The sequence below is a fragment of the Hesperophylax consimilis genome, chromosome 4 (assembly GCF_061612785.1).
Source record: "Hesperophylax consimilis isolate HC1 chromosome 4, BYU_Hcon_1.0, whole genome shotgun sequence".
NCBI lineage: Eukaryota > Metazoa > Arthropoda > Insecta > Trichoptera > Limnephilidae > Hesperophylax > Hesperophylax consimilis.
Genome location: NC_142839.1, coordinates 15371192 through 15396447, shown reverse-complemented (window position 1 = coordinate 15396447; position 25256 = coordinate 15371192). Strand labels below are relative to the sequence as shown.

General features: G+C 33.6%; 1 protein-coding gene across 1 annotated transcript; it reads right to left on the bottom strand.

Annotated features, from left to right (window-relative positions):
- Positions 1 to 1534: 1534 nt before the first annotated feature.
- LOC149424272 (zinc transporter ZIP5-like) lies at positions 1535 to 16937 on the bottom strand. The gene is made up of 4 exons (XM_089631056.1): positions 16731 to 16937; positions 9037 to 9181; positions 7013 to 7213; positions 1535 to 2418 (listed from the first exon to the last, which is right to left on the bottom strand). Exons 1-4 carry the CDS (start codon positions 16935 to 16937, stop codon positions 1535 to 1537), a joined length of 1437 nt encoding a protein of 478 aa, XP_089487182.1.
- Positions 16938 to 25256: the final 8319 nt, after the last annotated feature.

Below are 25256 nucleotides of genomic sequence, written 5' to 3'. Positions count from 1 at the left end.
ACAGTCAGCTTTCCCCTCTGCGTTCCCCAACTGTTGATTTTACAGTTGGGGAACATAATAGAGAATAATAGTCCCAGGAATATGAACACATCACGAATTTTACTGGATTTAGCGCACTGTATTTCGGCTTCGTTTGTGGCAGATCCGATATCATCATAGCTGGTCCAGTTCGGCGGATTATAATCAACAGCAATTATGAATTTAGCTTTCAGATATTAAATTTCAGTATTTCTGTGTACTCATTGTGTTTTTTTTTTTATATATTTTAAAATCCGATGCAGGTGGGATGCAGACATAGACGGTAATAATTTTGCCATTAGGTATGTTGAGCATTGCAAAAATGTGTTCATCGCTCGTGTGCTTGATCGGTAGTTTACAGAAAGAGATGTTTTAGACACGCGCAACATCACACATACTCCGTTTGAATTTTTGCTCGAATCAGGACATCGATCAAGGCCATAGGTAGTGTAGTGATTTAGGTCTAATTCTGACGAGCCGGTATCAGCATTTAACCATGTTTCAGTTTATAACAAATTTTGATATGATAAGGTGGGAGAATTAACTAACGCATTCCTCGAAAATTTTATAATAATTATTGAGTCTTAATAGTATGTTATGTTAGTTTATAAGTTTTTTGCATGGTTTCTTAAAAATTTTGGAATCCCATTTAATTGTTTGATCCGCAAATCAAAATTAATGCATTTTTCCTCCTCCATTTCCTTTGAGAGGCAAGTTAAATGTTATATTTGTTGGAGGGTCCTAACCAGTTCCATTATTATTCCACTAGGCAAAATATTTTTGTTGGTTTTATCAGCTTAGGGTATTCAAATTCTACTTTAATGGGCCTGATTTTCTTTAATTTTAATTTCTTCAGGTTTGAACTCGCTATTTATTTCACACAGCTGAGACATTTTTTTATCCTCCAAGATACTCTCCCTGCTTGAGTTAGAAGTAGTCTAGGGGACGTTATGTAAATTACCTAATTTTATTGTTTCTTCTTTCCAGAAAAAAAAACATGCCGGCAGAATCTACTAACAGACATTTGCAAAAAACGTTGAATGCAAATACAGATCAGACACGGATGAATTCTGACTCCGAATCTACAACATAAATTATTTAAATATTTACTTACCTGTGAAGTATTTTGGTTACCTTACCAACGACTTAATTATACCTTCCAACAAAGAAAAAAATTTAACACTGAAAGAAAAACATATAGTCTTACTGGAAATTTATTTACTTAGGCGTATACCTACATGTATGTAAATTAACATGTATTACAAAATATTTAAAAAACATTTTCAATAGATTACAAAATAATTTAAAACTAAAATTAAATAGTAAGTTATTCATCATGTATTTGAAAACATATTTTCTACTCAAATAAATAATAAATTTCTTATAATACAAATCACTAAGTCATTATTAATCATTATCATCAAAGATACACATTCCTTATTGCCCTATTTACTTCTATGTCATGGCCATTAGCCATTACAATCAAAATATACATTTTCTAAAATTACAATCACATTCATGGTTCGAATAAATATACTAATTTGTGTTCATATAAAGCAATACATAACATTAAAATTCCACCCAAAATAATACCCAAGAAAGCTAAACAGAAGTCCAAGATATTGCCACTACCATATCCGCTGATTTCAGGAATTAAATCAGCCAATGCAATGTAGAGGAAGCTACCGGCGGTAGCTGAATAGATCCATTGGGAAGCTGATGTGTGATCTTCCGCAAGCCAAAGTCCGATAACAACTCCAATAAAGCTCAGGATTGATGACAGGACGTTGTAGCACAAAGCCTTTCTGATAGTCATGCCTGATTTAATCAGAACTGCAAAATCTCCCAACTCGTGCGGAAGTTCATGGCAGAAAACTGCAAGAGCTGTAGCAAAACCAGTCACTGGGTCAGTGCTGAATGCTGCTCCTATCGCCAGACCGTCAGTCAAATTATGAAGTCCGTCACCTATGATTACCATGAGAGCCACGGGAGTCATGGGAGGTTTGGGCTTCTTTGGCTTTGGCATCATCACGTGCAATTCTAGCTCATCCATATCATGCCTAACATCGACACTTCTCCTCGAGTGACTATGTCCATGGGCCGATTTACCAGTGGCTATTCTCATTATTGTTTCCACTGAATAAAATAATAAAATTGTCATAAAGGTCAGGCCACATTTGAAGATGGGTATGGTGTGATTTTCGTGGGCCATTCCATCGTGTATGAGAGCGTGGGGCAGTAGGTGGAGAAGGGCATCTCCACACAATGTGCCAATAGCCAGGGACACCAAAAAGTGGAGGATTTGATTGAATATAACCGAGTGTATCATTGGCATGATGGCAACACCGAGAAGACCTGTAGCGCTGATGAGGAGCACTGTAAGACCCGCATAAAGCCAAGCTGTAAAACGAAACGTTTAATTTAACAATCCATTTATAAAATCTCTAATTGTGGGTCCCTAATCCAAGAGACCGTAAATAAATATCAGACAAAGGTCTGAAAAATATGTTTCTTAATTTATCTCATTTAATAGATTGAAACCAAAATTTCCTCTGAAATCATAAGATTTGTAAATAGGTGGTTACTTAAATACCTTCCTAATTCATTATAATCCATATCCATAGTATAATCATATCATATTATGTACATTCAAAAAATCAAATAAGGAATAATACAATTTGTCCTATAAAACTTCGATATCTCAATGACAATTCTTTTTCATTCCTTCTTTAGGCAGGTAAATACCATAATATTTAAAAATGCGTACATGAAAGGCAAAATAAACACGTCAATTTCACAAACAGAAAAAAAAGAGAAAAAAAAACAGAATCTTTACCGAACCATTAAAGCGGCTAAGCAATCTTGGAACGGCAACTGAACGTATTTACAAATACACGAAATGCAAAACAAAACAAATTTTTATGTGGTGTGTTGCCGAAACATAATTATTTTTAAAATAATATAACATCTCATCTTAACAATCACTCTACATTCCGTTCACATATGAATATGCGAACGGATATTCATATGTGAACGACTGCTATCCTCGTCTCTGGTCAAACCGTATTGAACAACTTAACTCAATGATTTCTTCTAAACTTAATTTTAATTTGATTTTATTTAATTTTTGCTTTCAACTTATACCACTTTTGTACTCAACTCTAATTCTATATACACACTACTCAACTTACTCAAAACACTACAACATAATACACACACATCTGCGCAAATCGAAAACCATGCTCACCCCAGTGGACTTTTGGCTGCTGAGTGAACATAATAATATGTATTTTTTTTTTTACATATTATTCTATTTAGTTGGAATCAAAATTGGATAGTTGTTTCTCTTTTACATGATGCATAACAATATTATAATGTTTTATCAAAACGCACGTGGCCTCCGATCCAAGACGAAAGAATTCTATCAAAACGTCCTGATCAACGAATTCGACATAATATTAATTAGCGAGACGTGGTTAGTTGACAGCATATCCGATGATGAGCTGTTTGATTGCCGGTATAACGTATATAGAAATGACAGAGATACTAATCGAACGGGTAAAACTAAAGGGGGTGGCGTTGTTATAGGTATAAAAAAAGACTTTAAAGTTCGATCTCAAAAGTCATGGACATCAGAAGCCGAGGATATATGGATCTCACTATTACTAAGACATTCAAAACATTGCATTTCAAATATTCATATTTGTTGCTCTTACTTACCAGGAGTTAGTCCTAAGTTGTCTAATGCACAGCGTTTCTCTATTATCAATAGTCATACAACTACCATATCTGACTTAACTACTGAATTTCCAAATGACATTTTTCTAGTAATAGGCGATTATAATATGCAAATGTGAGCTGGAACTTTACGTATCAGCCACGTAGTATTGACCTCTGTGCCTCTACCCTCCTTAGCTGCCTTTCGTTTTCCAATTTAACACAGTATAACGAAATTTATAATACTCACGGATGAATTTTAGATCTCGTGCTTTGTAACACTGCAGTCATTGTCTCCGCGGCTGACTCACCACTAGTAATCGAAGATGCACATCATAAATCTATTATAGTTGAACTAAATATTCCTCTCCCTGCTACCACCCTAAAACCCCAGATAGTCAAAATGTTCAATAAAGTTAACTACGATGTAGTTAATGATGCTCTCAGAAACAGTGATTGTTCCTCTGTCGTTAATGCACAGGACGTAGATGCTGCAGTACATTATTTTTATGGTATTATTGATGCCCTGATAGATGATCTGGTTCCAAAGAAAGTAACCAAATCAACCAAATTCCCAACATGGTATTCGGCGGCTTTAATTAACATAACTAAAGAAAAATTAAAGTTTTTTCGTGGCTGGAAACGGTACAAGAATCCTCTAGATTACCTATCTTTCTCAATACTTCGCAAAAGACAAAAGAAAATTTCTAGTCATACTCATCACGCCTACATTGCTCGATTGGAATCAGATATACAAAATAATGTTAAAAAAATATGGAATTATGTTAAGACGCAAAGAAAATCTCCCACTATACCAGAACATATGACCTATCATTCGACAACGGCACACGATAGCAACGAAGTTACAGACTTGTTCGCTGATTACTTCTCAACGGTCTTTAGAAATGAATTTCCAACACTCAATGTTAATAATAAGGAAGATCCTCTGAACAACACATTAATATCCTCAATTAAAATAAATGAAGAAATCACCTTGAAATACCTTTCAAACATAGATATTAAAAAAGGACCAGGAATTGATAGGCTACCCGGAGTTTTTATACGCAACTGTAGTAAGTATATCTGTCTTCCGGTTTGCGCCATCTATAAAAAATCATTGTCAGAAGGAACATTTCCCCTCAAGTGGAAATCAGCCGTTATCACACCCATCTATAAAACCGGTGATAAGCATGACGATAAAAACTACCGTCCAATTTCCCAACTTCCTATTTTAAGCAAAGTTCTAGAAAAAATTGTCTTTGATCAATTATACTCTGCTATTTCTACAATAATTACACCGAATCAGCACGGATTCATGAGAGGTCGGTCTACGACATCCAACCTGGCCCTTTTCATTAACTTCTTGCGTAGCAAGATGGATGACAAAGAGCAGGTTGATAATATGTATACAGACTTCTCTAAGGCTTTCGATCGAGTAATACAATCAATTCTTTTGAAAAAGCTTGTCTTATTTGGTATACACGGTGACCTATTTAGATGGATCAAATCTTACATTAGTAACCGTAATCAAGTAATCTTAATCAACGGTGTCTTCTCAAAATCTATTGAGGTAAAATCTGGTGTCCCCCAAGGGTCCCACCTAGGTCCGCTAATGTTGAACATTTATATAAATGACATTGGATCATGTCTTCAAAATTCCAAATATGAACTTTATGCCGATGACATGAAAATATTCGAAGTTATTCGTTCTCTTTCTGACTGCGAAGCGTTACAGAGTGACCTAGATAGGCTTTGCAAGTATTGTAAAGTTAACTGTCTAGATATAAACGTTTCTAAATGTCACACTATGACATTCACCAGAAATAAACGTAATTAAGTACTCATATTCACTCAACAATGAACCTGTCATCTCTAAAACGGAATGTAAAGACCTCGGCGTTTACCTTGATAGCAAACTTATATTTAATAAGCACATTGACTCAATCATTAATAGGTCGTATAAAATGCTTGGTTTCGTGCTACGTGTAAGGAAAATATTCAGTAATCCGCGTACAATTGTAATGTTATATTTCACATTAGTCAGAAGTACACTGGAATATGCATCGCCTATTTGGAATCCACAATATAAACGTTACATAGATAGTATAGAACGAATCCAAAACAAATTTATAAAATATATTACCTACAGATTCAACAATAATTTTGAGTGTACATTTGAAACTTTGCACCGAAGACGAGCAGTAGCTGACTCAATATTTATACACAGAATTTTAAACAATGAGATTGACTGTACTGAACTTCTGTCCCTTATTAACTTTAACATACCTTTGAGACGTACACGACATACAGTAAATTATAAAACAAATGCAGCATCTAATTCAACAATTAACCGAGCTCTTCACACTCTAAATAATATTTGTCTTAACTCTAACATTGACATTTTTTCGGATTCACTGCCTAAATTCAAACGTGGCATCATGTCAATAATTTAAAGAATTCAATGCGCATACATACAGACACACACACACAAACACTCACACATATATTACACACGTCACACACACACCTATAAACTACACAAGTCACCTGGTAATTAAGGAATAAACATACCACGTAGCAGACATTACAAGGAAACATATCATAGGTACACAACATGAAGTATCTTATTCCTGTATAATGTTTCATTTCTGTAAATCATGTACTGTTTGTTTCTATGATATAAAAAAAAATAATAAAGTTTATTTGTATTTCGAATTGCTTCGTTTCATAGAAAAATAATTAGCAAGAAAATCACGAACTGTAACAAATCTTTCGCTGACATGCAAGCAATGACGATTTTTAAAAGTATGTTACAATTATTTGGAATTGCCTCTTGTAATTTTTATAAATGCAAATACAAAGTGTAGTGTTGATTCTTTTTAACATTGCGTAAATCTTATATCTTACAGTAATACAAAATGAGTTATTTTTAAAAGAAAGTCAAACAAGTCAAAATATTAAAAAATATCCTTCTACCATCACAATAAGTGGAAAATGTTGATTGTGTCGTGATGGAGGATTTAGCCAGTCGAGGAATTAAACTCACGACGCTGGCGTTTGAACCAAACGCGATGCCAACTCAGCCACTGACCGGATAGAACGTATTTATGATTCCTTCTGTGCCGTTAAGTAAATAATAATACTCTAACTACTGCTATCGATGTACTTTGTACAAAAGGGCAACAAAATATCGAAGGGTTTATAAAAATTGTCTTTCGAATCTCTGCGAAAATGAAACCACAAAAAAACTATGAAACTATTGAAGTTTGAGACAAACCGAAGTATTTGTCTGTCTTCTCAACGTCCACATGTATGTCCTGGTAGCAGGATTTCTGGTCGAGCTGGTAGACGAGCGCGGGGCAAAGGTTCATGAAGGTGTTGGGTTCTATCATGATGACTCCAAGGTGTTTCTCCAGTCCGTAAACCTCCAGGATCTCGTTGGGGGACATACACTCCCGAGATTTTGCTTTGGGGCTGTCTGAAATAATGAATAATTTATTTATTTACATGATTTTTTTAGTTTACGCGATTTAGTGCATGATAGATGGAGTGAACATTAAAAAAAAGATTTAATAAAAAAATAACATAATTGTATAAAGGTGCAAATCAGTGCTTAGTATAATAATACTATCAGATAAACAGAGAAAAAACAGTAATTATTTTTTAATTTGAAGATAGCATAAAAAATAATTACGAATGCTAATTTCTGCAGTATGTTTGCAACTCTTGTTTAATGAATTCTAGATAATAATCAGATTTGCTTTGAATTTAAGTGTCATTTTAAAAATTGGAACAGTTTGTTGAACAAATTCAGACAAGCCATAAAGTAGGTACCTGCCTATATTATAACATTTAAAACTAAATTATTTTTATTGTATTTTTCAAAATTGGAATTATAATATCCCATATTTTTTGGAGGGTCGGAGCTAGTATAAAATAATAATACAATATAAGTTCATTAAGTATACATAATTATTACACAAGTGAATAATACCTACACAACAAAGCGTACGAAACATAAAAAAAAAAATAGGAAATGTTTTAGATCCCTAGATTCCTACCCAACCTTAATGCCTTTTACCTTCCCAGAACTTCCTCTCCTTAAAAAGACCACCATCCCAAAAGATTCCTCATCTCTTTTTTTACATCAACCTCACTCAGATAGACACCTGTGAGGGGTTAATGTAAAAAAAATGCAAAAATACACTTGACAAACATCATGTCTTCAAATGAACAATACAAAGCAATCAAACCACTTGAACTATAATAATTATGGTTTCGAAAACAATAAAAAAATTATATTAGTCCCTGGGTACCTATTTGATTAGAGATTACTACGAACTAAGACAACAATCACGTTTGTGACTTTGGTAGTTGAATATGTAGATACAACCTCGTCATTATTTTCAATTCGTTCCCTTTCGTATCGAAACAGGAAGTGTTCATTTACCCTCGTTAGTACGACATACGAGTAATCCCCTATTACCAACCTACATTAAATAATAAAGGTACTTTGAAGTACAAAAAAGTGAAAAAAATCGCTTGATGACTGATTTAAGATTACATATAAAATAAATTCTTTTTTTGAGAGTAAGTGTAAAACATTTTTGTTATTTTTATCACAAAAACAAAACATCAAAAAGTAAAAGATAAAAACAGAATAATAAGATGACGAACTAGAACGAATAGGGAAACCCGGTTTTCGGAAATCTTTCATTTTTCCGTTACCCATATTTAAACGTCTTCATTTTTTTAAAACTAAATACGAAAACCGCATAAGAATATTAGCGACTTTGGGACCATCGTATTCCCCTGCGGGGTGAAGTTGAGAGTATGTTGTGCGTATGTTGTGAGTGTGTTGTGAGCATGGTGTGAGTATGTTGTGAGTATGTTGTGAGTATGTTGTGAGGCTGAAGGGAGTGGGGAAGGGAGATGGGGAGAAGAAGGTTGGGAAGAGCTACCATATAATGTGTATTACGTAAAACTATGTATGATCGTGTGATAAATGTGGAGATCCGCAAAGAATGCACGGCTGATGTTAGCGTACTTAGATGGTTTGGGAATGTGGAACGAATTAACAAAGTACGGAATGAAAGGAGAATATATGACGCAAATGTGAATGATAGAAGAAGTCGGGGACGCTCGTGGAAGACATAGCACGATCAAGTAAATCAGATACCTGAATCATATTTTATAATACTTGATACGTGTCAAGAGTCATATAATAGATGAGTATGTACGAGACGGCGTTTGAATGTGAATGAGGTTAGAAGTGATGGTTAGTTAGTTAGTGAGACCTACCTTTACTGGCGTGCCGTTTGTGCCTGTGGTCGGGATCGTGGATTTGGATGAAGGAGCCATTGTTGACCCTGTGGAGAGCCAAATCATGGGGCGCTTGGAACACTCCCCCACCGAGACCCAGGTTGTCAATCAAATGCTCGAAACCCTGAAAAATAATATTTGCAGTTAGCAATGATCATCAGAACCCATCAATTGCGAATCAAGTTCCATAATATATATTTTTTAAATCATTCTGGTGCCTAACCATATACATGCACCCATTTCTCGCCTCCATTCGCTAGGAAACAAATTCACCTCAAATATCGATATATTCAATATAATTCTACTTAAAATATCTGAATGATATTTCATACCTCACATTATTATTAAAAGTATTATTATTTCCGTTTATCTATTAAGAGCATTTTAAAAAGTATTTCCATTTATCTATTAAGAGCATTTGTAATATTATTTCCATTTATCCACAACGTAACTCTTTTCCTTTCTCCATCTTGCATTTTTTTGTATTTTTTGAAACTTATCGGTTGTATTTAAATAATAAAAATGGTTAATCCTAATAGTTTTTTTTTTATTAATTCTTGTTTCATTTTCATTTTATAACACTTTCGAAACAATGTTCGCTACCTAAAATCATCAATTAAAATACATAATTTCTTATATGAGCTAAAAGATCATGACCAGCACGATCGAAGGATCGAGATTGAATGAACAACCTCCAGTTTATCTGCGGTATCGCGTAGTTACTACCGCCGTCGGCTGGACTATATAAATAGGCCCGACGCGGCGAGCAGTCAGTCAGTCATTAGTCAGCCAACAATCTACCAGTCTCGCGAGTGACAACTGGCGCCCCTCGCGCCCCGCGCAGGACGATACACCCGGCTTTGCACGGTTCATCCATGGACTCCAACGAGATCATCACAGCGCCCTGCCCCCAGCATTCCTGGCCAGCGCTACACCGGATCATCACAGCGCCCTGGTTCCAACACATATGACCAGCGCTACATCCACGCACCTAAACGCCGCGGCATCCTCGCCGGTCTATGCATCTCCCGCACAACCGCCGACCAGGTCCACCGCACCTTCGGCTTCCCTGTTCAGCACTGGAGCATCCGGAAGACCCATGGTCTTCACCAGAACCGGACACCTCCACTAGTCCGGTCACCAGCAGCGGCGTCGACTCTAAGACCCGCGATTTGATCAACACTTCACCGCCTGCATCCGGAGTCTTCATGATCGGTCCTGAAGTCATCTCTCATGCTGCATTCTGACTCAACAATTACACACTGTGACCTTCACAACCTCTTTCATTGTGTCTCCTAACCAGATTCTCAAACATCCTATACATCATTTCGTATATGAGCCAAAAATACATCTTATACATCATTTCGTATACGAGCTAAAAATAGTCTTATACATCATTTCGTATATGAGCTAAACATAAATCTTATACATTATTTCGTATATGAGATAAAAATTCATCTTATACGTCATTTCGTATACGAGCTAAAAATAGTCTTATACATCATTTCGTATATGAGCTAAACATAAATCTTATACATCATTTCGTATATGAGCTAAAAATACATCTTATACATCATTTAGTATATGAGCTAAAAACACGTATTCTTTAAATTATGATATTTATACAGGATGTCCGGGGTCAAAGTGCAGTAACTTCGGGAGGTGATTCTACGTTATGGTAGGAGCAAAAAAAGAAAAATAACTTTTTCTGCAATACAAAAAGATATTCCTACTAAAAATCCTTAGTGGAGGTACAGACTTACCCGATAAATTCGCTGTGTGCTTGTCGAGCGCGGACTGGTGACGTTGTTTATTATTTGCCAGTGACGCGTAAATCGAGAGTTCGAACTTATAACAATGCGCTTCAAAATCGTCTGTTTAATGATGTTTTAACCAAATTCGAAGAACAAAGCACTAAAATAATAATACGAATTAACACTTTTAACGATAAAAAATATTAATAACTTATTAAACACAGTAAACAAATCACAGCTGTTCTGTTACAAGCTGTAAAGCGCGGGAAGGGGGGTAGCGGGTGTAAGTTCTAGGATCGGCCGGTCGATTTCAAATGATCCAAAAGCAATAATAATGCAGTACACACACGCCGGCAAATTTTTTCGTTTGTAGCTGAAAAGTACATCTAAAAGTTGAAATTTCAAAAACGTTATTTGTCTTTTTTACTTCTACCATCATGTAGAATCACCTCCCGAAGTTACTGCACTTTCACCCCGGACACCCTGTATATTAATGTTAATTTTAGTTGCATTTCCGAATTATCAGTAGAAAAATATTTTCACATGATATTATTTTCTAAGCCAATTGAAAATGCGTTTCTAAATAATTTGAGACTCATTTTAGATTTAAATTTAAAGTGCTTTTTATATAACGTAAATTTATGTATTTCGTAGATTACTATTCTGCAAATAGCATTGAAATAAAAAAAATATTCGCCCAGATTCTACTTTTTCCAATATAGAATTATATTTAGTTCATTATTCGAATATCAAGGAATTGTTTACAAACAGCGAATTTATGATCGCGTTGAATCGTATCTATTTCGATTATCTAACTGCATGAAACACGCGAGAAGAATTTTGGTTAAAAAATTAAAGCAAATTGATGTGGAAAATGAAACTATGAATCTTCGACGTATTCATGGCTTCTTGAAAATTTTTATGAAATGAAATGTCTATATCTCAATTTCTACCGATTTATAACTAGGTTCTCGCTAACTCCTTAAGTCTTGAAATTCCAAAAAAATAAATGTTATTTTTTAAGATTATATCTATACATTGGTTTTGCCGAAAAGTTAACTATATGAAATTCCCTCGATAGAAAAAAATCGCAAAGTTGGCTCCGAAAATTATTAAAAACACGTTTTGTTTTGTTATTTAATATGTTAAAGGAATGAAAAAAATTCAGAGTTTATGTTTAAATGCAACTAAACCTTTGATGAGAGATTTTTGCTCTATTTTAAATGAGTCGTGTTTTATTAAATATTTTCACAGCAGTCGCTTACGTCTGTTCATTTCAATCGCTTTAAATATTAGCGCGCTCTCTATAACATTCGGATTTACATAAGACCATTTCAAACATTCGTCAGTCCCCGCTATGGTCCCCGCGCAGACGGCAGGCATAGTGGACGAGGGTCAGTATTTTTGGCAAAATTACGTAATTTATTTTAATAAATAATATTTATTTTCAAATATTTGAATATCTTATTTAACGTGCATATTGAATTAATCGGTTAAATAATATTATTTTTCAAAAATGAGAAATAAATAACAAACATAAATGAAATCTACAAAGGCCGCGGCTTGTGTACAAAAGTATACCGTTTTTTACGATTCGCCAAAAAATCGTTTGCTACAAGGCAATGGAAGCTGATTGTTTTAAAACTGTGAGATTATTTCTTGAATGAATTTCGCAGTCCTTTTTTGCCACTCTGGTATCTTACAAACTTAATTGCTACGATTGCCCGGCAATATATATTGGGAAAACTGCGCGAAACATAAATATTAGAGTAAAACACGTCAGGTGTTTAACAAATACTGGTTATTCAGACTTTGCCGAACATTTAATTAATACTAACCATACTTTGATAAAAATACAGGAGTCAAAATTATGCATAAAAATAAAATAAGAATACGCCTTAATAATTTAGAAGCATTAAAAATAGTAGTAGGTTGAGATCAACCGAAACCGGTCGACGTATATAGTAAAATTAAGTGGTTAAAACAAAAAATAAAAATATTTTGAATAGTAAATTTAATTCAAATGTATCTATCACGTATACTTTTATAAAATTTACAAATATCTTTATGAAATTCAATTTTTGTTTAAATTTAGAAAAAGTAAAGTAAAACAAAAAATCGAGTATTAGAAATTATCCTCAAGGGACAACTCTGTATTACAAAACATATTCTACTTTTTCAAGTTGTTTTTATAATTTTATACTTTATATTATTTTTTAGAATGCGTCCACTTAAAGACATATTTAATGTATTGATAACTGGAAAAACCGAGTAAGTTTGTTTTGTATTGGCCATTAAATGATGATGATGATTTTTTTACGTTAACTCCACACAGGATGCAGGTAATTCTGCGTGATTATACAAGTAAATAATAAAATGTTAATTTTTCGAAATTACAACGCTTTAAGGTCGATTTCAGGTAAATAAGTTAATAAACTAAAGAATAAATGAATATTTTTCAATGGAAAAATATTTTTCTATAGGAAAAAACATAATGGATTGGTAACCCTATACGAACTCTATGTCAAGTAAAAATGGTAGGCGTCACCCATTTACAATTCGAAATGCAAAATGCCGCGTCTTAAGAGGAAGCTACAAGCCAAAAATATGTATATTCTTGGTTTGCCTTATTTTGTGATGAATACACAGGTAATAGGCATCGCTTAAAATCGCTTGGCAAATGGAGTCAAGAAACGCTCGATTTCATTGGCAAAAGTGGTTTTTATTTATTTTGTAAAAAAAATTATAAGTACGCAAAAAATTAATCAAAGCAAACTGTCACAGATAATCTTAACCACAATGTTATTTTTTAAAAGTTGATTCATTTATGCATTCATACATTTTTATTGAATAAATACATTTTTAGTAGCTTAACCAAATTGGATCAATATCACCCTTCATTTGAAATAATGGTGAAACAGAATAAAGATCAATTTTTAGAAATCAATAGAAGTGACTCAAAATATAACTTCAGGAAGGGAAACTTTCATGAATGTCGACAGGATCTATTATCTGTTAATTGGATAACTCTTTTTAAAAATGAAAATGTGAATAGTATGGTGATCTTGTTTTATGAAAAATTATGGGAAATAATTGACAAACACTTTAAAAAATATATTACTAAAACAAAAAATCAATATCCTGTCTGGTTTAATCAGCATTTGATTGCTCTTCTTAAGAAAAAAAACAGCATTAGACTTAAGGTAAAAACACATGGTAACGAGTCAGATTATAGAGAATTTTCTTATTTAAGGAAAGTTACAAAAAAAAATACAAAGCGAATGTTATAAATTATACATCAACTCTGTCGAAAGTGGTCTGCAAGGTAACATAAAGGTTCTGGTCATACTCAAAATCATTACGAAAAACCAATTGTATTCCTAAAGTAATGCATCTTGACGATATTTCCGCAAATGACGGTGAACACATAGCAAACATATTTTCTAAATATTTTTCATCTGTTTATACCAATTCGGAATCATCCACTAATGGTTCAATGCCAAACATAACTGAACACAATCAAAGCAATTTGGGTAAAATACATATTGGTGCAGATGAAATAAAATGTTTTTTGAGTAAAATAGATTCCAACAAGGGTCCAGGCCCAGATAATATTCCTCCTTTCTTTGTCAGTTGCTTTGCAGACTCTTTATGTTTACCGCTTTTTATAATTTTTAATACATCCCTAACCACGGGAACTTTTCCTGATCTGTGGAAAAAAGCACATGTGGTACCAGTATTAAAATCGGGAGACCAATCTTTAGTAAAAAATTATAGACCAATCAGTATATTATCCTGTTTTGCTAAGGTTTTTGAATCTTTGATATATAAAAATATTTTTTCGCATTTTAAGCCCCTTCTCTGCACTAGGCAACATGAGTTTGTTCCTCAAAGATCTATTAACTCAAATCTTTTGGAATTTTGTAATTATGTATGTAATTCTTTTAATGAAAGATTACAAGTAGATGCAATTTATACTGATTTCCAAAAAGCTTTTGATAAAGTTAATCACTCCATCTTATTAAAAAAACTTGAACAAATAGGAATACATGGAGATCTACTTCGCTGGGTGAAATCATATTTGTATAACAGAACTCAATTAGTTCTTATTAATGGATACAAATCATCCCCTATAATTGTAACTTCCGGTGTACCACAGGGTTCAAATCTTGGCCCCCTGCTTTTTCTTATATTCATAAATGACCTTGGCTCGAAATTAAATTGTGATTATGCTTTTTTCGCCGATGATCTTAAAATTTTTCGTAAAATCAAGTCTGTTTCCGATCATCGACTGCTTCAAAACGACCTCCACACACTTAATAACTGGTGTACTGTCAATGATATGCACTTAAATGTTGAAAAATGTTACATTTTAAACTTCACTAGAAATAGAATTATAAAGGATTTTTCCTATGTTATTAATAATATTATTCTCAAAAAAGTATCTTCAATAAGAGATCTAGGAATCACTCTTGATTCTAAATTCATATTTGATGTACACATTAACGACATTAAGTGCAAATCATTAAAAATGATGGGATTTATTCATAGAATATGTAAACCTTTCCAAGATCCTCAATCAATTCTAACTCTTTACAATGCCTTAATTAGAAGTAAACTTGAATATGGAAGCTCTATTTGGAATCCACATTACTGCAAATATGAAAATATTGTAGAATCCATTCAAAAAAAAATGCTAAGAATGTTATCCTTCAAATGTGGATTACATGACCATCTAAGATCATATGACGTACCTACGTCGTGATTACTTCAAGATTGATACACTTAAAACTAGAAGGCAATTGACTGATCTCATATGTTTACATAAAATTATTCACGGTCAACTTGATACTACATTATGTCTTAGCAATATTAAAATAAATGTCCCCAATTCGCATTGTTTAAGGCGCCATAATATTTTTCACCTGAATACATTTATAAATAATATCGCCTACTTTAGCCCTCTGACCCAGATGTGTCGACTATATAACAAGATAGAGTGTGCTGAAATAGATATTTTCGTCGATAATTTGTACGGATTCAGAAAAAAAGTTCTGGCGCTATTAAAAAATATTAGCTAATTCATTGTGTCAATTTTCTCTCTATGCATACCTCTCGTATTTCTTATGCCTCTTACCACTTGTAATAATGTATAATGTAATGTGTTACTTGAGCGAGCTTGTATATGATTATGTATTTTATTTTTATTTTTTGATGTTTTTGTTTTCTAATTGCATGTATCTGTATTTAATTGTATGTATCTGTATTTAATTTATTGTATCTTTATTTAATTGTAGATTTTTGTAATTGTACAATAACTGAGTTTTTATAAGTGGATTGTTCTCACGTAAGTGTGATCATCTGTAAAACCCAGTATAAATAAATAAATAAATAAATTATATTTATATTTCATATTGAGTAAATAATTTTTTTATTTGAATTCTCCTCAAGGGAAAAGATAAGAAAAGCATAAATTTATATAAAGAATCAAATTATAATGTTATATTTATATAGGAATAATAGGTTAGTTAATATTAAAAAAAAATGTAATTAGTTATGTTTATAATATGTTGTAAAGTAGGTATAATTAATCTGATTATGTAGTATTATTGTTGCATTGTTTCTGACATTATTACATGCTTATTTAACCTTTTACCCTTATTTTTTTTACCTGATTTTCCTAATATAATATAATTAACTTAACTAATATAATTTAAATATGTATTAGGAATAACCTAATGAGTAGAACCTCAAATTGTAATGCAGTGAAGACAATATTAGCCACTATGATTCCTAGTTACCTTCGATTTTTATTTTATTTTTCTGTTTCAAATTTTCGTTTGGGAATCGCTAATATTATCTTTAATGATTTAAAATATAATATAATATTCCAATGTACAGGTACGTTTATCCACTTACCTCAAACGAGATGAATCCTTCGTCCCCATACTTGTTAAATATTTTATCCAAGTAAAACTTATTAGGTGGCAAATCTATGCCATGGATTATTTTGGGATCGCCACCGGTCAAATTGCTCATATCGTCGGCGGCCGCCGAGGTAAACACGCCCAGAACCACACAACACAACACGATGAAAATATCATCTTTCATCAATGTAATCACCATATTTAGTGTGCGAATTAAGTCAGTCTCATTTGTTTACTGTCACTGTCAATAACTCCGAGTGAAATGATAAGGTGCTGGGTACACCACTCATGCTGGCGCTGATTGATAAACACTTCTTAAGATCGTAAGATAATAGATAGAAATAGAAACTAATAGATAAAGATATTTTGAATAAAAAGGCGAATAGGTTAAAGAAAACGGCTAGCAAATGAGCACCGAAACCGACTAATCGTACCGTGCGTCGTATTTGCACCTCGGACTCGGACTCAGACTCGGTAGTAGCGTTATCTAAGCGTCCTTTTCTTGATCTTACTCATTACGCTTACATCAGCCTTGCACTCTTTGCGGATCTCCACATTCCTCACACGATCATACATGGTTTTACCACACATTCGCCTCAGGGATCTCATTTCAACAGCATTCAATCTACTTTCATCCTTTCTTTGCCAGTTCTATGCCTCACTTCCATACATCAGGGTAGATACAAGCACTCCATTGTGGACTGCTAACTTCGCTTCTTTGGACATTTTTTTGTTTGCGCCAACTGCGTCCTTCATTAATGGAGTTACCTGCATTCACCTTTCTTTCAATATCTCTGTCAGCCTTCCCATCTCTCGTAAACATGCTTCTTAAATACACAAACTCATCCACCTGCTCCAAGTATTCCTCATTCACAGCTATATTGCCCACTGTTTTCATACTCTCTCTTTCAAACACCATTACTTTAGACTTACTTACATTCATCATTAACTCATTCTTCATGCATACTTCGTCCATCCTAGACACGAGAGACTGCAGATCATCCATACTATTAGCAATCAGCACCGCATCATCAGCATACAACGGGCAACATACTTTCAGATTACTCAAATTCGCGCTCAATCCCACATCTTTCAATTCTTGCATACAATTATCCATGTATAGATTGAATAACCACGGTGACATTACGCAGCCTTGTTTAACACCTTTTGTGATATCGAACCACCCCGTAAAACCAAAGTTCACCCTAACACATGCAACGCTTCCCTCGTATAGAGATGCAATTGCCTGAGTCAGATTCGTATTCACTCCATACTTGGACAACACCTTCCATAGCTTTTTCCTGTCGACTCGGTCGTATGCCTTTTGTAGATCTACAAAGGCACAGAAAAGTTTCTGGTTTCTTGCCAGAAACTTCTCGGTGAGCATACGCAATGAGAAGATCTGGTCCATGCACCCCCTTCCACTCATAAAAGCACCTTGCACATCCCATATTTTATCCTTTGTTTCCTTTCTTACCCTTTCAATCAAAATTCTACCATGCAGCTTGCCAACTGAACTTAGCAGGCTAATAGCCCTATGATTCCCACATTCCATACGTGACCCTTTACCTTTGTATAATGGTATGATCACTGCCCTTCTCCAATCTAAAGGCGTGTAACCTTCCTTTAAACATTGGTTAAAAATATTGCACAACCATGTGAGAATTATACGGCTACCTCCTTTAAAATATTCAGCAGCAATATTGTCGAAACCGACAGCCTTACCATTCTTCATACACTTAATTGATTTTTCTATCTCATCCTTGCTAATTTCGGTAACATTCAGTCCATCTTCGTTCATATCTGATTCGCCGCTAGAATCACTGTCACTCACTTTGCTTTCAAAGACTTCCTCGAAATACTTCATCCATCTCTCTTTTATTTTTTCCTCATTCGTCAACATTTTTCCATCTTTCGATTTTATCACTTTCATGCTTCCGGTTTCTGGGCCACACCGGGACCTTTTGACTTCCTTCCAAAACAACTTAATGTTTTCTTGGAAATGGTTTGTCATTTTCATTCCTTCTTCCTCTTCCAGGCGCTTCTTTCGATCTTTCACTCCAACTCTTACTTTTTTCTTACATTCCTTATATACTTCTTTCGCTCGATCCTTCTCTTTGCTGGAGGCACTGCCAGCCGCAATCAGATATAACCATGCTTTTTTCTTCTCTGAGACCAGTGCTTTAATCTTTTTTTTCTTTAATCCTAAATTTTTTTTTTAAATCCTCAAAGTTGAAAAAAACACCTTTGAATGTTGATGATTCATTTTAATGTTTAAATGCTTTACATATGAGTATGCTTTGTCTAGTTTACAATATTTTATTTACACTGCAAGCCTAAAAGCATTTAAGCATTAAAATGAATCATCAAAAAAATCGCAAGTTGCGCCACAATACGAAGTAAGAAAAAAAAATCACAAGAAGTATGTCAAAAAAATACAAATAAATAGTAGTATATCTGTGTGTAAGGATAGAATGGCCAACCTTATGATTCCAGAGATAGCCTCATTTTTAATGTCAGTGCCATACAAATTTTTCTTGAAAAAATGATAACTCCTTCATTTGTACACGCAATTGCTTCGTACGAAATTTTATAGCATAGTAATAATCAGCAGAATCCATTTCTAGCCAAAAAAAATACCCTTGAAAATTCAAGTCTCTATGTCTATGAAAGGCGATTTTCAGCCCACTGTGCGCCGATGAGATGTCCACATCTGGTAAAAATTCCGGCCTCGGGCTCACTAACATTACATTTACACTATCTCTTGGGCTAAACAATCTTACTAATTATTCTTAAAACTCGTCATTCTTCAACACCTGTCACCGTAAAATTGTTATGATTGCACTTACGTAACTTACGTCACTTACGTAACCTGGTTCCCAAGTATTTGTAAATATCAAAGGGGTTAAAAAATCACTAGTATTTTATACTGGGACTGAGTATTTATTACTTTCTGTCCCCAGTCCCCAGATACTATAATCTCCAGGTAGGTATAAAGTACTTGTGGTATTTTTAACAGGTATTTTTTGTACCTGTGCTCACTGTACCTAGTAACGAAAAGTATCCACAGAACTCACCTCTAATATGCAATACTCGGCAGTCGCAAGTCACTGAGAAGAGTGTTCCTCCAACCCAAATACGGATTACCAAAATTATTAAAGCAAATGCACCAGAGAACACGAAAAAAATGTGGGGAATTTTTTGACAGGGACTTTTCTAGCTATTCCCCCAATGGATTTAAAATTTTGTGGGGAATTACTTGTCTCAGAAATTCTCTAAAAGGTTGATAATTATTAATTTTAGATTGACTGAAATTTTGAGGTTGCGTTGCTCCGACGTTCCTTAGAGCTAGCCGCCACTGCATACATAAACCACTCACCGCCACTGATTAAAGGTAGAATACAAATACGGTGACCGGATAAATCATCACAATGATAATTTATCATATCTTTAAAAAGTTATATAAAGTCATGGAAAGTGATGAAACAAAAACTTTATTAACTGTGTTAAGTAGGTTAGATTACATTTTTTTTCATCGTTTCTAATGACTTTATATCACTTTTTAAAAGTGTGTTGATTTGTCACTGTGTTGAGTTATCATGAAACCTACAAATACATATGTCCATAAACAATTTATTATTGTCACCTGTACTGATGAGCCACTGATTTGGTACAATATTGCCTGTCTTTAAATAAAGGGCTTCATTACAATATCAGCTTCATATGATAAAGTGTTTTAATTAGTCAATGTCATACTTATATACGTGTATACTTTCTTAATGTTAGTTAATTTCTTGGTGTTATAATTTCTTAATGTTCGCTGTAAAGGGTAGAAATATCGTATATAAAAAAGTCCTCCACCCTCTTTGTTTTTCTTGATGATGTGTTGATGTTAATTTGTGATAAAAAGTTTGGTGTATCAACTGATGCGTGTATAATTTACGTCTAGATGTCAGAGAGTGTAGTCTATAGTACAAAATTAAGTCATTATAAGTTCCAAATTCCAGAAGATCTGCAAGGGCTAGTCTTGGATAAGACGTCTAATCTCGAATGTAAACAAAATGACATTTTGTAACAAAACAAGAAAATCCTAGAAAGCATTAAATTCATGAGTGCGCAATACGAGGACTTCTTAGGCAAGATCCGTGAAATTAAAGCAAGGAATGAGGTTCTTACAAAAAAGAACATCGATTTGGAAGCCGGGATTAATGTGCTGGAGAACTGTCTTGAAATCCAGGAGCGGGCTCTAAAGGCCAACAACTTAGAAATCAGAGGCACCCGGAAAACAAAGGAGAAATACTTCAAGACGAAATTTTTAACAATTGCCAAGTCTAATATCCAAATCAAAGACATAGACACTATTCATCGTGCAGGAAACAAAATAATATTCATCAGAGAGAAATTATAGTCAAACCCAAATCGAATATAGCTAAAGAACAGCTGATAGAGGATGTGAAATCAAAACAACCCGAATATAGAAGACAAACTAAATACCGCAAACATTGGAATTGCTGGACGAGCAACTAACATTTCGTGGCAAACAATTATTTTTGAAAACGAGGCAAGCAGCGAAAACCAAAGGTTTTCGATTCACGTGGTCGAAGGCCGGTCTGGTGTACATTAGACGAAATACGGGTACTAATGCAATCTGGATATCTTATGAAGACAAGTTTGCAGCTTTGTGATACTATTATTGACATAATAACACTACCGAGGTATGTTCCGTCTCGCTCGTTTCCGGGTATATGCAATAAATCAATAACTTGGTAAGGCATCGAATTAATCAGTCTCCTTTATATTATTAATCAAGTTTTAAAACGATTAGCGTTAATTAAATATTTCACTACACAAAGTAGGTACGAGCACTCCCCGTATCGCTCATTTATATTTAGTATTTTGTTACCATTTACATATAATAAATTGTTATTACGATGTTTCAACGACTTTAAACAGTCAGCAATATATTATCAAATCACTGTCAATTTATTTACATACACATATCTATGCAACTACTTTCGGAATAGTTTTTAATTTTAATAATAGGTTATTGGTACACTGTTAGCTATTCCACATTAATCTAACATTTAATTATATTTCAGTTAACTTGTGATATTGGTAACCATTCTTGTATTTTCTGTATGATAAATACCATTGATGATCGGTATAGAATTTAAAAAAAAACTATATTTGGGGCTCTTACAGTCTAAGAATGATACATCAGAACATAAGGAGCATATCTAAACCTGACGATTTCCTAAATTTTCTCTATCAATTTATTACCTCAATCTCAATCTATGTCATAATTTAATCTGAATGCTGGAAAATAATAGATTTTAATTTTTATAATATGTTATTGGTACACTGTTCGCTATTACACATATATCTAACCTTTAATTATGTTTGAGTTACCCTGTGATATTGGTAACCATTCAGGTATTTTCTGTAACATGAATATTATTAATGATCTGAATAAAATAAAATAAAAACTATAATTGGGGCTCTTACACTCTGAGAATTATACATAAGAACATAAGGCGTCTTAACCAGCGGACGAGAATTCAAATTTCGTTAAAAGACGGTCTCGCGAGCGGACTTTTTTTAGAACGATACAGAAATACCGAATTCATTCCACTCATTGATTTATTATACTAGATTAGCCCTGTCTAGTTAAATCCATTTTAAAAATGACACCACATAGCGTACGTCACAAATATGGAGATGAACTTAACAACCCAACTCTGTTTAAACTAATTGTACAAGCGTTCAAACTCGTAAGCGAAACCAAGGAACAGCGTTCATTTTGTTACCGAGTTGTTGTTGTAATTTGAATACAAAGCCGTCACCAAAATGATTTTTATTTTCACATTTTAAGTTTTGGATTCATAATTAAAGGTTAGATATATGTGTAATAGCGAACAGTGTACCAATAACATATTATTAAAATTAAAATCTATTATTATCCAGCATTCAGATAAAATTATAACATAGATTGAGGTAATAAATTGACAGAGAAAATTTAGGAAATCGTCAGGTTTAGATATGATCCTTATGTTCTAATGTATTTAGCTCCTTATGTTCAAATCATATAATAATACAGTATAAACAATCAATAAATTATCTACCAAAAGTATGTATAAGAATTTTGTTTTTATTTCAAATAAAATTACTAATAAATAAATCCGAACACTCGTTTTGTGACGAAAATCCCTCAATTTGACTATTTATTCATGGTCTTACAAATTGGTATAGTTCAGATTTTTTTACAAAAATAATTTATCTAATAAAATTACGAAATGGATTAACAAACAAACAGACAATATTACCAAAATTTCATAGCATAAAATAAAAAAAAAACCTACACGTAACACACAAAACCAATATAAAAGACACATCACTCACAAACATACAATATTATATTTTAAATGTATTATTTTCTCTTTATGTATTATGTAGATTATATTTTCAAATTATAAAATTTATTTATTTATTGTAAGAAACAAACAGCAATTTTATACAGGATAAGTTATACAAGAGGTTAAATATGAGGTAAGCCAAAATAGTTTCTTATGCTAATGTTGGTTAATATGATATAATACTAAATTAAAATTGGTTATAACTGAAAATGAAATTAACAAAAGAGAAAGAAAAAAAAATCATAAAATATATTAGAAGGAAGAAGGAATAGGAAAGGGCAAGAGGCAGAGGAAGATGGGATGGGGACAGGAGATGCTCATGTTGTACCTTTTCTATAACTGTGCATTAATTTAATTAACATTTGTGGTCGTACGCTTGACTTCGTTTCGGTATTTCACAAGAGTATTATCAAGAATATCGATATTGTTAAATTGGATGTTATATTGCGCGCATACGGGGGATTGGAGATTTTTTTCTAAGGTTGGTTCTGCACGCGGGCAAATGAAAAAAATGGTTTTGTCTGGTTGGCCTTGTAGGTATGTGAATTCTTAAATAATTTACGAGTTCAGGAGAGTCCAGGCCGTTATTCAGAATTTTGCATAAAAATATTTGATCAGATATTAATCTACGTGTTTGAAGTGGAGTAAAGTTGTGAAATTTTAAGGATTCGTTGTTATTTGCAAAGAGTAATATGAATTTATAATTTATGTGTTTAAAAAATTTGTTTTGCACACTTTCAATTCTGTCAATATGGCATTGTTAGAACGGTGCCCAAATTAGTGTGCAGTATTCTAAGTGGGGGCGGATATACGTGGTGTAAATGGAATACATGGTTTTAATATTGCGAAAAGGTTTAGATATGAGAATTATAAATCCCAACATTTTATTGGCTTTGTTGATTACTTCGTTAATGTGTTTGATAAAATTTAGTTTTACATCTAGTACTACCCCAAGGTCACGGATTGATTATATTTCATTGATATGTGTATCATGAAAGTTATAATTAAAATAAATTTTATTTTTTTACGCGTAAAAGATAATTTGTTGCACTTAGAAATGTTTATGATTAATTTGTTTAATTTACAGTATGCAAAAAGACGATTTAGGTCTTGGACAATGCACCACTTACATTATCACCAGGAACAAGTTTACAAGGAACAAGTGTGCTGCTAAGGTTTGTTATCTATGTGAGGATACTGTGACAGCGCTTAATTAGCAGCAGACACATACCTGGACGGATGACGAACCTCGTGCTGGCACAGTTGGTGGGCGCGGTGCACTCTTTCGCTGCAGCAGCTGGTCCAGTTTCCTCACCACCTAGGATTTTTGCTGCAGAGTCTCCATCCTCTATCTTCGTCGAATGTCACAGCGGTGCTGCCAAGGTCTGGAATCCATGAGAGGACATTGTGTCAGCGCTCTATTAGCAGCAGACACATACCTGGATGGATGACGAACCTCGTGCTGGCACTGTTGGTGGACGTAGTGCACGCTCTCGCTGCAGCAGCTGGTCCAGTTTCCTCACCACCTAGGATTCTTGCAGCAGATTCTCCATCTTCGTGTCGCCTGTTTCTGTACTTCATTTTATTTAACTTAATTTCAATTTGTAATATTTATATTTTTTTGTCATATCTGCATTAACTGTAAAGCGTCTCTGAGGTGATATCTCACAAAAGCGGCGCTATATAAATCATACAATAAATAATAATAATTATTATATTTGGACTAGACGGCAATAAGAACACCCACTCCCAATGTTTGACCTGTGAGATTCTATCACGTCTAAAAACATTATATCTGTCATCAAATATCTCGCGATCACGAATATTGTCGAGAAGCCAAGTTTCTGAAATACAGATAACATCAAAGTCATTATTTAGAACAGCCCTAAGAAAGTCATGCGTTTTTGTACGCAATCCACGTATGTTTTGATAATATACAGTTAAAGAAGCCATATTGTAAAACATAAATAAGATATCACAAAAATTCCATTTTCATAATAATAATAAAAATAATGGTAAAGTAAAGTAGTAATGCGAGTTTGATTTGTGAAGACAAAAAGTGTGCGATGTAAATTTAACCTCTTACGAGACGTATGATTTGCCAT

Excerpts from the sequence above, each read along its gene's own strand:
- LOC149424272 (XM_089631056.1), bottom strand. The coding sequence starts at position 16,937 with ATGGTGATTACATTGATGAAAGATGATATTTTCATCGTGTTGTGTTGT. Across the intron at positions 9,182-16,730 it reads AAGGATTCATCTCGTTTGAG|GGTTTCGAGCATTTGATTGA; the intron begins GTAAGTGGATAA and ends ATTATTTTTCAG. Across the intron at positions 7,214-9,036 it reads CAAACGGCACGCCAGTAAAG|ACAGCCCCAAAGCAAAATCT; the intron begins GTAGGTCTCACT and ends TCATTATTTCAG.